The 12,526-nt window shown below is 40.2% G+C and overlaps 1 protein-coding gene across 2 annotated transcripts in view; it reads right to left on the bottom strand.

Annotated features, from left to right (window-relative positions):
• Window positions 1–6,870, bottom strand: part of LOC132132746 (leucine-rich repeat transmembrane neuronal protein 4-like) — a 56,362-nt gene extending 49,492 nt beyond the window's left edge. Inside the window, exon 1 of one of the 2 annotated variants that reach the window (XR_009429076.1) lies at window positions 6,242–6,870. Coding sequence is in view for 1 of the 2 variants with exons in the window: in XM_059545256.1 (XP_059401239.1) it covers window positions 6,242–6,245 (4 nt within the window). In the remaining variant the exon portion in view is untranslated. The remainder of the gene's footprint in view (window positions 1–6,241) is intronic. The other variant, XM_059545256.1, reaches the window with a different exon arrangement.
• Window positions 6,871–12,526: the final 5,656 nt, after the last annotated feature.

The following is a 12,526-nucleotide window of genomic DNA, read 5'->3' as shown; positions in this document are numbered from 1 at the left end:
CTTCCTCGAAAGTGAAAGTGGTGTCAACGGACGCCTCCACTTCGGGATGGTGAGCGCTGCTCGAGGGCAGACCGTTCTTTGGCCTGTGGTCAGAACGGGAAAAGCTCCAACATATCAACTGTCTGGAAATGCTGGTAGTGGAGAACGCGCTGACGCACTTTTGTCCCCGAATCAAGGGCCACCACGTCTTAGTCCGTTCGGACAACATGTCTGTGGTGTCCTACATAAATCGCCAGGGCGGTCTCAGGTCCTGAAACCTGTACAGGTTGGCGGAACGCCTCCTGGTTTGGGCTCAGCGCAACTTGTGCTCGCTGAGAGCAGTTCATGTGCCTGGGCTACAGAATCGGGGTACAGACAAACTGTCCAGAAATAACATTCCCACGGGCGAATGGTCTCTACACCCACAGACAGTCCAGCTGCTGTGGGAGAGATTTGGCAGGGCGGAAGTGGACCTCTTCGCGTCCCACGAAAACGCTCACTGCCCCGCGTTCTTTTCCAAGAACGAGAGCGCACTGTCACAAAGGTGGCCGTGCTACCCGCTCTATGCTTTTCCCCCCGTCTCCCTCCTTCCGCAGGTGAAAGAACGGGTGAGGGAAATGTTCACCCCTTAGTTGTGAGGTGACGGAAGTTCTCTCCTTCCTACAGGAGCTGTTGGATAAGGGCAGAGCCCCCTCCACGCTCAAAGTTTACGTGGCGGCTATCGCAGCGTTTTCTGAGACAACGCTCGGTCAGTCAATAGGAAGGAACGATTTGGTCATCCGCTTCCTTAGAGGAGCTAGGAGGCTGAATCCTCCCAGACCTCCGTCAGTCCCTGTATGGGACCTCTCGACGGTTTTGGAGGCCATGAAAGGTTCCCCTTTCGAGCCTATCCGAACAATTAGCCTCAAACATCTGTCATTCAAGACAGTGTTCTTGTTGGCTCTCGCTTCAGTGAAGCGTGTGGTTGACCTGCACGCGCTCTCGGTGAGCCCGACGTGCTTGGAGTTTGGGCCTAATGACTCAAGAGTCATACTCAAACCTAGGCACGGTTATGTGCCGAAATCCCTCAACACACTGTTTCGGGCTCAGGTTATTTCCCTGTCTGCCCTGTCGGTGTCAGAAGAGGATGGAGACTCAAGTCTTCTTTGCCCCGTTAGGGTTTTAAGAACTTATGTGTCTCGCTCTGCTGTCTTCAGACAGACTGAGCAGCTGTTTGTCTCGTTCAGTGGACGTTTCAAGGGAATGGCTGTTTCGAAGCAGAGCCTATCCAGTTGGATAGTTGACGCTATAGCGTTAGCTTACACTTCCAGGGGCCTTCAGTGCCCACTGGGTGTCCGAGCACACTCCACAAGAGGCGTCGCCTAATCGTGGGCGTGGTCTAGTGGGATTTCCTTACGGGATATATGTATGGCGGCAGGATGGGCCTCGCCGTCTACATTTATCAGGTTCTATAACCTAGAGGTTCCCGCTCTGCCAGCAAAGCTGTTGTCGGTATAGTTGAATCAGTGTCCTGATTGGAACTCTGAGATCGCAAGCGCGATGCGCTGCCGACTGTTATATGGGCAGTATTGCGTAAGACCCACATTCCCACATTGGTCAGGCCTTGCCTTGAATATGTGATGTCATGTTGCCGCGTCTACGGACGCTGCTAGATATGGGACAGAGGGTTCCCCCCTCCTGTTCTAGGACTCTCTGTGAGTCCCTCTAGTGATTGTGCACTGTAAATCCTGGGCTTCGCTTCCAGGTTTATTGGTGTGTGATCTCTGCATGCACGGCGCTTTACATGGGGTTCCCGTAGCGTCTTAGCTAAGACGCAGTACGAGAGAACTCTCATAAGAGAACGTACTCACAAATATCCATAAGATGTTTTCTACTTTTATATTTTGAAGAAAATGGTCCATAAAAAGAGATAATGGAACAGACTAAAATCTTCCTCACTGACTGGATACGCCACTGAACTATCAATCACATTTAGGACATTTCATATTCTCTTTAGGATAGGTGGGGAGCTTACCATATTGAGTTTTTGGCTTCATTACATATATTTTATGAATGAATGAATGAATGAATGAATGAATGAATCTGTTAACTGTTAACCAAGATATTTTTTTAAGCAGAGTGAGTTAGTTGTAACATTTTTATTAAAACATAGGCTACTAACATTTTTCAATCGGAGATTAACTGTAGTACCATTTAATTACAGGTGCATCTCAATAAATTAGAATGTCATGGAAAAATATCATTTATTTCAGTAATTCTACTCAAATTGTGAAACTCATGTATTTAATAAATTCAATGCACACCCACCGACTGAAGTAGTTTAAGTCTTTGGTTCTTTTAATTGTGATGATTTTGCTGACATTTAACAAAAACCCACCAATTCACTATCTCAACAAATTAGAATATGGTGACATGCCAATCAGCTAATGAACTCAAAACACCTGCAAAGGTTTCCTGAGCCTTCAAAATGGTCTCTCACTTTGGCTAAGGAGAAGAACTGGACTGTTGCCCAGTGCCCCAAACTCCTCTTTTCAGATGAGAGCAAGTTTTCTATTTCATTTGAAAACCAAGGTCCAAGAGTCTGGAGGAAGGGTAGAGAAGCTCATAGCACAAGTTGCTTGAAGTCCAGTGTTAAGTTTCCACAGTCTGTGATGATTTGGGGTGCAATGTCATTTGCTGGTGTTGGTCCATTGTGTTTTTGGAAAACCAAAGTCACTGTACCCGTTTACCAATAAATTTTGGAGCACTTCATGCTTCCTTCTGCTTACCAGCTTTTTGAAGATGCTGAATTCATTTTCCAGCAGGATTTAGCATCCTTCCTACACTGCCAAAAGCAACAAAAGTTGGTTAAATGACCATGGTGTTGGTGTGCTTGACTGGCCAGCAAACTCACAAGACTTGAACCCCAGAGAGAATCTATGGGATATTGTCAAGAAGAAAATGAGAAATAAGAGACCAAAAAAATGCAGATGAGCTGAAGGCCACTGACAAAGAAACCTGGGCTTCCATACCACCTCAGCAGTGCCACAAACTGAACACCTCCATGCCACGCTGAATTGAGGCAGTAATTAAAGCAATAGGAGTCCCTACCAAGTATTGAGTACATGCACCGTAAATGAACAAATTTTCCAGAAGGCCAACCAACATTCACTAAAAATGTTTTATTTTTATTATTATTTTTTTTTTTTTGGTCTTATGAAGTATTCTAATTGGTTGAGATGAATTGGTGGTTTTTTGTTAAATGTGACCAAAATCATCACAATTAAAAGAACCAAAGTCATAAACTACTTCAGTCTGTGTGCATTGAATTTATTTGAATTGAATTACTGAAATAAATGAACTTTTCCATGACATTTTAATTTATTGAGATACACCTAGGGCTGTCGCGGTTAAGAAATTTCGCCTGCGTTTATTATGGGTGGCTCAATAGCGCGATATGCGGTATTAACGCTGTTTTTTTTTTTTAACACCTAATTTATCCTGATTTTGCTGCATACAAAGCTCTATCGTTGAGTTATGTAGAATATATTGTTGCTTTTTTAACTGACAGAGAGACAGTTGTAAAAAAAAAATTGTTTTTGTTAAATGCCAAACAACAACAAGAACATGTGTTTTCCAATACATTTTTTTTAATAAATCAAAGAGTTCTAACATGTATTACACGTATTTGCGCTCGACTTTGGACAGCAGCGGAAATCTAGACTGATTATCGTGCCACCACTGGCCCACCAGGACAGTGGATTCGCGTTGGAGTCGATGCACTCCTCAAGCAGATAGCGTGTGCGAGGTTGTTATCTGCTCACGCTCTCTTGGGTATGGGCACTGACGCGGAGGTTGTCCGTGACTTCAGCAGGTATGCCTGTTACTTTCACGGCTGAATATAAATGCAACTCGTTTAATAACATGTTAAGCCTTTTCCTCCCATAGAAAACCGTTATAAGAAAACGCTGTATGTACTAAGACAGTGATTTTTAAAAACCAAAACTCACTAAACATTATACTAATAAAGTAGTATACGATGTACAAAAAAAAAACAAAAAAAAAACATGATCCCTGAAAATGAATGCAAGTCGTTTAATAAATAAAACGTTAATGTTATCAAACGCGTTGAATTCATATTCAGGGATCATCTGATTTTTTGTAGATAATATACTTTATTAGTATGATGTTTAGTGAGTTTGGTCTGTTAATATCACTGTATTGGTACATTAAACCACGTTAAGCGTTTTTCACGTTAAGCGTTTTAGAATGTCCCGATGACCTCAAATTAGATGTATTGCCGCGTCACAGGAACCTTTTTGCAGCAAATTTTGCATATCGGCTCATCTATATTCGCTGGCTCGCCCTTTTCATTGGGTTGAAAGCCAAAATGTTCCCAAACTGGTGACGTGACATTAGATTTTGGGACGAGATCGTGCGCCTCCCATCGTTTCAGCCGGCCTATTCAAAACAAACGAAGCACCATAAAGCTACGAGGCTCGCGAGAAAATTACAGTCGTAACCATATTGTATCATTAATTTATGTAACATTGAATGCACAGTGACAAATTGAAAAAAAACAAGAAGGCCACAGCCTCATAAAAAAAAAAAAAAAAAACACTGTGGTTGCTGCGGTTTCTGCAGTTGCTATCTTTCCTCTGCGGTTTGCTTGTCAATAGCGCAGTATTACAATATTGCGGTTATTGCGACAGCCCAAGATACACCACAATAATTTATCAAAAGAAATCACAACAAAAATACAATCAGAAAACAGTAATAAACATCAATAGGCTATGTGTACACAAAGAGATTTAATATGATGGCACACTTGCTTTTTATATGATGTCAGAGACCACGTGCTTACGTAAAACGCAGTTTTTCAAACAGCTTCTTTAGAACCTCTTAGAAACGAATTGTTCTGAAGAACCGATTCGGGAAAATTAGTTTACTATAATTTGTGCATTTAAAATTCAAGAAAGGCCAGTCATTTGGACAGGCAAGCCAAAATTTCATTGAAATTTGACGTTAAACACATGAGCCTGATGTTATTTTTATATTTCCCTGAATCATACCTAACGAATGCAGAAGAAAAATGCAGTTTCCTCATCTTTAGATCTATGTGAAGGGTTAGTTCACTGAAAAATTAAAATTATGTCATTAATAACTCACCCTCATGTCGTTCCAAACCCGTAAGACTTCAGTTCATCTTCGGAACACAGTTTAAGATATTTTATATTTAGTCCGAGAGCTCTCAGTCCTTCCATTTAAACTGTGTGTACGTTCTACTGTGCATGTCCAGAAAGGTAATAAAAACATCTTCAAAGTAGTCAATGTGACATCAGAGGGTCAGTTAGAATTTTTTGAAGCATCGAAAATACATTTTAGTACAAAAATAGCAAAAACTAAGAATTTTCAGCATTGTCTTCTCTTCCGTGTCTGTTGGGAGCAAGTTCAAAACACAACAGTTCAATGATATCCGGTTCACGAACGAATCACTCCATGTAACCGGATCTTCTTGAACCAGTTCACCAAATCGAACTGGATCATTTGAAATGGTTCTCGTCTTCAATACGCATTAATCCACAAATGACTTAAGCTGTTAACTTTTTTAATGTGGCTGACACTCCCTCTCACTCCCCCAGTTCAAACAAACCAATATCCCGGAGTAATTCATGTACTCAAACAGTACACGGACTGAACTGCTGTGAAGAGATGAAGAGAGAACACCGAGCCGAGCTACATCGAGTGATTCGTTTGCGAACCGGATATCATTGAGCGGTTGTGTTTTGAACTCACTCACAACAGACACGGAAGAGAAGACAATGCTGAATAAAGTCGTAGTTTTTGCTATTTTTGTACCAAAATGTATTTTCGATGCTTCAAAAAATTCTTACTGACCCTCTGATGTCACATGGATTACTTTGAAGATGTTTTTGTTACCTTTCTGGACATGGACAGTATACCGTGCACACAGTTTCAATGGAGGGACTGAGAGCTCTCGGACTAAATCTAAAATATCTTAAACTGTGTTCCGAAGATGAACGGAGGTCTTACGGGTTTGGAACCACATGAGGGTGAGTTATTAATGACATAATTTTCATTTTTCGGTGAATTAACCCTTTAAGAAAGTGTGATTTTTTTATAACCCTGTTTCATTTTACACAAATGGACCGATTAATGTTTTAAAACAGCAAAAGACATCGGTTTGAAATATAAAGATCTTTTATATGAATATTCATCAATAGTCAAAGATGAACTTTATCCCAGGATTCCAACTACTCACCCATATCAGCCGCGCGCTTTTGATTTCACTAGCGTTTAATCCCTGCGGTTACTGCCCAGACAATCAGTCTCTCAGGATCCACTCCAACGAAGACTTTTACCTTTAGTCCGAGCAGTATTACAGCCCAACTAAAACCATTATCGATCCGTCTCCACAAAAACACTTTAGAACGTGCTGCGTCTCCGGAATAATCCAACAGCACGGCGAACCAGTATAAATCCAACAGCAATTAACATGATGGTCATCCGTCGTTCAAACAGATTATGAATCAATTCGCGTTACGCAGCAAGCAACTGATAGAAGATGAGGGCAAAAGTTGGTATGGGTCGCATAATTGGGACAATAATGTTTAAATCACGCGGAGCGTTTCGACCAGAGGTAAGAAATGGAAAATATAAATATAAAACAACACTAAGTATTGAGGGCTTTGCGTGAGAGGAAAGCCGTGCTCGCCGCCGCAGTAGAGAGTCTCAGGGCTGCTCCGTCCCTGAGAAATATCAAAGACCGTGATGATTGCGCGCTCCCGCCCTCAGGTCTTCTACAGTCACAATAAAGGTGACCCGGAGGCAAACCTGCTGCGGAATGCAGAATGCCAAAACACCCCCTACACAACCAAGACCGTGGATGAATGTAAATGACACACTTCTAATCACTACGAAATAGCAAGAGAGATCCAGTGTGTGTGTGTGTGTGTGTGTGTGTGTGTGTGTGTGTGTGTGTGTGTGTTGTATCATTAAATGCATGGACTATTAAAGCACAAAGTACAAATTTAAAGAACTGATTAGGATAAAAATAATATGTATATCTAAGATTGCCTGCTTGTAAGTGTTTGTATCCATCTGTGTGTTCAAGTGTATCTACGTAACACATGCTTTCATATTTGTGAGTTTATATGTGTGTAAGTGTGGGTGAGAGCAGACTTGTTTATAGGCACTTTTTATGCACAGAGAACCTAATATTCTCACATTTCCATTCTTCTTTTTTTCTTTCTCTGCTTATGCCAACAGTTTGTGGCATTTTCTGTAAAACAAAACAATTTCTCACATTAAGAAATTTATTATTATTTTATTTATTTATAGGATACCCCACTTTAGCTGAATGCTACTGTTCAAATTGAAGAACAAAGAAAGAACAAAAAAAAAAAAAAAAAAAACTTGCACATCACTGCATACAATTAAATAATCAAATGAACACATAATACAAATTTATATTGTAGAATACTGTTTGCATTAGAATTTAAACTTTAACAATTTTAATAAACTTAATGTACGGGTACTTAACATGTACTTTCTGATACCTTCCAGTACTTCACACCTATATGATTTACATTGACTAATCAAATGTTCATATAGTGCTGCACAATTTTGGCAAAAACCATAATTGTCAATTTATCCCTTTAAATTGTGATTATTAATTACGATTAATCAAAATTTACATTGAATGATGTTTATACCATGGTTAGAAGCAACTGCATGCTGTATTTTTATATGAAAATTATCAAGCTAACCACTATCTAAAAACTTTAAGTGCTTTTCTATACTATTAAGTCTCAACTACATCGGATTGGTTCCTTTAAATTACAAACCCAATTCCAAAAAAGTTGGGACACTGTACAAATTGTGAGTAAAAAAGGAATGGAATAATTTACAAATATTATAAACTTATATTTTATTCACAAAAGAATATAGATAAAATATCAAATGTTGAAATTGAGACATTTTGAAATGCCATGCCAAATATTGGCTCATTTTGGATTTCATGAGAGCTACACATTCCAAAAAAGTTGGGCAATAAGAGTTGGGCAATAATAAGTTAGCAATAAGAGGCCGGAAATGGTAAATGTACATATAAGGAACAGCTGGAGGACCAATTTGCAACTTATTAGGTCAATGGGCAACATGATTGGGCATAAAAAGAGCCTTTTAGAGTGGCAGTGTCTCTCAGAAGTCAAGATGGGCAGAGGATCACCAATTGTGGAGCAATATCAGAAAGGAGTTTCTCAGAGAAAATTGCAAAGAGTTTGAACTTATCATCATCTACAGTGCATAATATCATCCAAAGATTCTGAGAATCTGGAACAATCTCTGTGCGTAAGGGTCAAGGCCAGAAAAACATACTGGATGCCCGTGATCTTCGGGCCCTTAGACGGCACTGCATCACATACAAGAATGCTACGATAATGGAAATCACAACATGGGCTCAGGAATACTTCCAGAAAAACATTGTTGATGAACACAATCCACCGTGCCATTCGCCATTGCATGCTAAAACTCTATAGGACAAAAAATAAGCCATATCTAAACATGATCCAGAAGCTTTTTCTGGGCCGAGGCTCATTTAAAATGGACTGTGGCAAAGCTGAAAACTGTTCTGTGGTCAGACGAATAAAATTTGAAGTTCTTTTTGGAAAACTGGGATGCTATTTCATCCGGACTAAAGAGGACAAGGACAACCCACGTTGTTATCAGCGCTCAGTTCAGAAGCCTGCATCTCTGATGGAATGGGGATGCATGAGTGCATGTGGCATAGGCAGCTTACACATCTGGAAAGGCACCATCAATGCTGAAAGGTATATCCAAGTTCTAGAACAACATATGCTCCCATTCAGATGTCGTCTCTTTCAGGGAAGACCTTGCATTTTCCAACATGACAATGCCAGACCACATACTGCATCAATTACAACATCATGGCAGCGTAGAAGAAGGATACGGGTACTGAAATGGCCAGCCTGTAGTCCAGATCTTTCATCCATAGAACACATTTGGTGCATTATTTTAAGCAAAATTTTATAGTGCCTAACAGAATCGAAAATTTGAAATGGCCATTAACCGGTTAGTAACGTTATTTTATCGTTCCATTTAATATTTGAAATTTGCTGTCAACCAATCACAAATTCCAGTAGTACGGCATATGCAAACGTTAAAATATTGATTCTGCTCGGAGTGAACCAATTTTTTTTTTTTTCTGTTTTCAAGCCTTGGTTTTAAGTAACAGTCTCACATGCATGCACAGTACACAATAGTTTTGTTTTGTGTGAAAACATGATGGAAACCTGGGAGGTTTTAAGAATGCTAAGGGATAATGAATTATATGAGGGTGAAGGTTCTAACTGTCTTCAGAAAAGATAAGATGGCATTTTGTTTTAGTCTTTGCCAGGTGATCAGGGATGCCACTATGGCTTCTGGGTATGGAGGTAAATCAGTAGCTAAACTCGAGAGGTTGAAGATCTGAATGTGAGAACTTGTCATATTAATATTTGTATTTGTAAGTTAAAATTTACACTCACAGCTCTGATGTGAAAAGCTGAATCTTCGAATTTGCACACACAGACAATGATCAAAACACCCGTTTTTGAATTGGAAGTTGTAGATTAATAGTCACAAATGTGTAGAATGACTTTCACACAAAGAAAATGACATACACACGTTTACGACATATTTACTTTTGCACTTTACTTCAGTTTCGCTGCACAACGTTAAGTCGGCACTTACAACCTCTCAGATCTGGAAGTACAAGTTCAAATCCTAGCGCTCTGACTTTTGCTACTCTTTTTGCGGTATTCTGTTGCAAAACTCACTTGTGCACTTGTATATGCAGATGTGAGAGAGCAGAGCTGGGGGCGGGGCTTTGGTGCGAAAGAAGACATTTTATTGGTCGATGCCCGACCAATGAACAATGCCAATTGTTTTCACTGAATATCCTTAGCTTTGACAGGATTTTAAGACACTGCATTCATTTTGCCATTCAGGTATTATCTAGTAGACAAATAATGCAACATATTTTATATGTATATCCCACTGCATATTGCAGAGTAAACTCGCTGTACCAGAGCATGCTTTGATCTCACCGCCACGCGGTCACGTGGTTCATGAAGCTATCAAGAGTACTAAACTAAACGTTTTGTCAATATGCTTGAAATGTATTAAATGAGACAGACAGTAGTTTCATTATATCTGCAGCGATTTCTAGTAATTTTGTAACACATAAAGTGCATTGATTAGGCATGGATAACTACGTTGACTAATGACTATGCGTTACAATAGCATTTAATACTGGAAAATGGAACAGCATTGTGTTCTCATACTCCTCCTTGGCAGTTAAATGTGAGTAAACAATTAAGTGTAACTTTTAACCAATAATATAACTGTACTACATGTTAACTCAGTCCTGTTTAGTTAATTTGAAGAGATCATGGTACTAAATAATATGCGCAATAATTATGATCCATGAATGACCATTTGAAATATAACATTTTCTAATATGGTTATTATTTATATTACAATAACTGTAGTATTTAGGTTTAAATTCCAGTGCAAAGAGGCACGCTTTAAATTAGAGGCATTTTGGTGGACAGAAAGATAATATTCATATGCAATTCCATTGCTTAAACACTAGATGGCCTTGTTGATGTTTAATAAATACATGTATTTAGCTCTACTAGTTGCTCAAAACAGTATTTCTGGTCATAAGTGCTTATTTTTTAGGTTTTGCTGATTAATGTACATTTAGACTTTATTAAACACTCGATTTTTATTTAAAAAAAAAAATAATAATAATGTTGCATTTAAAAAGATTCATCACTGACAAGCAAATTAGGAATTTAACCCAATGAAGATGTTAAAATTATTTTTACAAAACATAAAAATAATAAAAACAGCATTATATTGCAACTCTGGTACAGTGATATGCAGTGGGATATACATATAAAATATGTTGCATTATCTGTCTACCAGATAATACCTGAATGGCAAAATGAATGCAGTGTCTTAAAATCCTGTCAAAGCTAAGGATATTCAGTGAAAACAGTTGGCGTTGTTCATTGGTCAGGCATCGACCAATAAAATGTCTTCATTCGCACCAAAGCCCCGCCCCCAGCTCTGCTCTCTCACATCTGCATATACAAGTGCACAAGTGAGTTTTGCAACAGAATACCGCAAAAAGAGTAGCAAAAGTCAGAGCGCTAGGATTTGAACTTGTACTTCCAGATCTGAGAGGTTGTAAGTGCCGACTTGACGTTGTGCAGCGTAACTGAAGTAAAGTGCAAAAGTAAATATGTCGTAAACGTGTGTATGTCATTTTCTTTGTGTGAATGTCATTCTACACATTTGTGAATATTAATCTACAACTTCCAATTCAAAACACGGGTGTTTTGATCATTGTCTGTGTGTGCAAATTGAAAGATTCAACTTTTCACATCAGAGCTGTGAGTGTAAATTTTAACTTACAAATACAAATATTAATATGACAAGTTCTCACAATCAGATCTTCAACCTCTCGAGTTTTGCTACTGATTTACCTTTATATCTGGGCCACCTCTATGATCACAATGTGGGGGGGGGGTCCCCCCTGGTAAAAAAATAAATAAATTCCAGACCCCCCTCTCCTGCATCAGCCCCTTGGAATCGGTCATGGAATGTTCACACAAAAGATCCAGTCGCTGTTTTATTTTAAAATGGCGGCTAAGCTGGGCACTCCAACAACTGGGTGTGACATTACCCCCTTCTAAACAGCAGCTTCCAGATGCTCCATTAAAAAGTCAAGAAGGTTCAGGAGGGAGGTAGAACGAAGGTGGACCAGGGAGAGGGATGGCGGGCCTGGTCCATGTAACGAAAGAGGGATTAGAGCTAGCGGCAGAGCAGAGTGCCAGGGCATGGCAGGGACAGTAGAGCTGTAGACCAGGGCAATGCTGACAGATCAGGAGACCCGAGCGGAGCCGACAGAGCAGTGGGCCAGGCCAGGGGAAGAGGCCAGGGTGGAGCCGGCAGAGCAGGAAGCCAGCAAGGCTCTGGCTGAACAACACCAGCGAACAACCAGGGCAGAACCAGGAGTTTGAGAGACCATGAAGGTGGAACTTTTGACCACTTCAACGGAGCTGACAGGGCCAATGAACCTCCTAGCAACTCAGGTAGTACTGCAAAGATAAGCACAGAGATGCTAGTAACAGCCTTGATGGCTGTAACGGGAAAGGTTCAACCATAGTCTCCTTGGCCATAAGGCAACCTGAGAGTTCTGGAATGATAGCACTGCCCAGAGGGGATCTGAAGCAGATGCCGCCACCTCAAGGGGCTCCACAGCAGAACCCACCACCATGGGAGAAACTGGAGCAGACTCAATAGTGGACTCTTGGACTGGAATAAGCTCCAGAGTAAACTTATGAACTAGAGTAAGCTCTGTAGTGAACTTGTAGACTAGAGTGGGTTCTAAAAGTGAATTCTGAGGGCTCACAGACTGGAGTGGATTCAGAAGGCTTACAGACTGTAGCAGGCTCTTAAATGGACTCTGAAG

Source organism: Carassius carassius, chromosome 49, assembly GCF_963082965.1.
Source record: "Carassius carassius chromosome 49, fCarCar2.1, whole genome shotgun sequence".
Taxonomy (NCBI): domain Eukaryota; kingdom Metazoa; phylum Chordata; class Actinopteri; order Cypriniformes; family Cyprinidae; genus Carassius; species Carassius carassius.
This window is presented reverse-complemented; position numbering and strand designations above follow the sequence as displayed.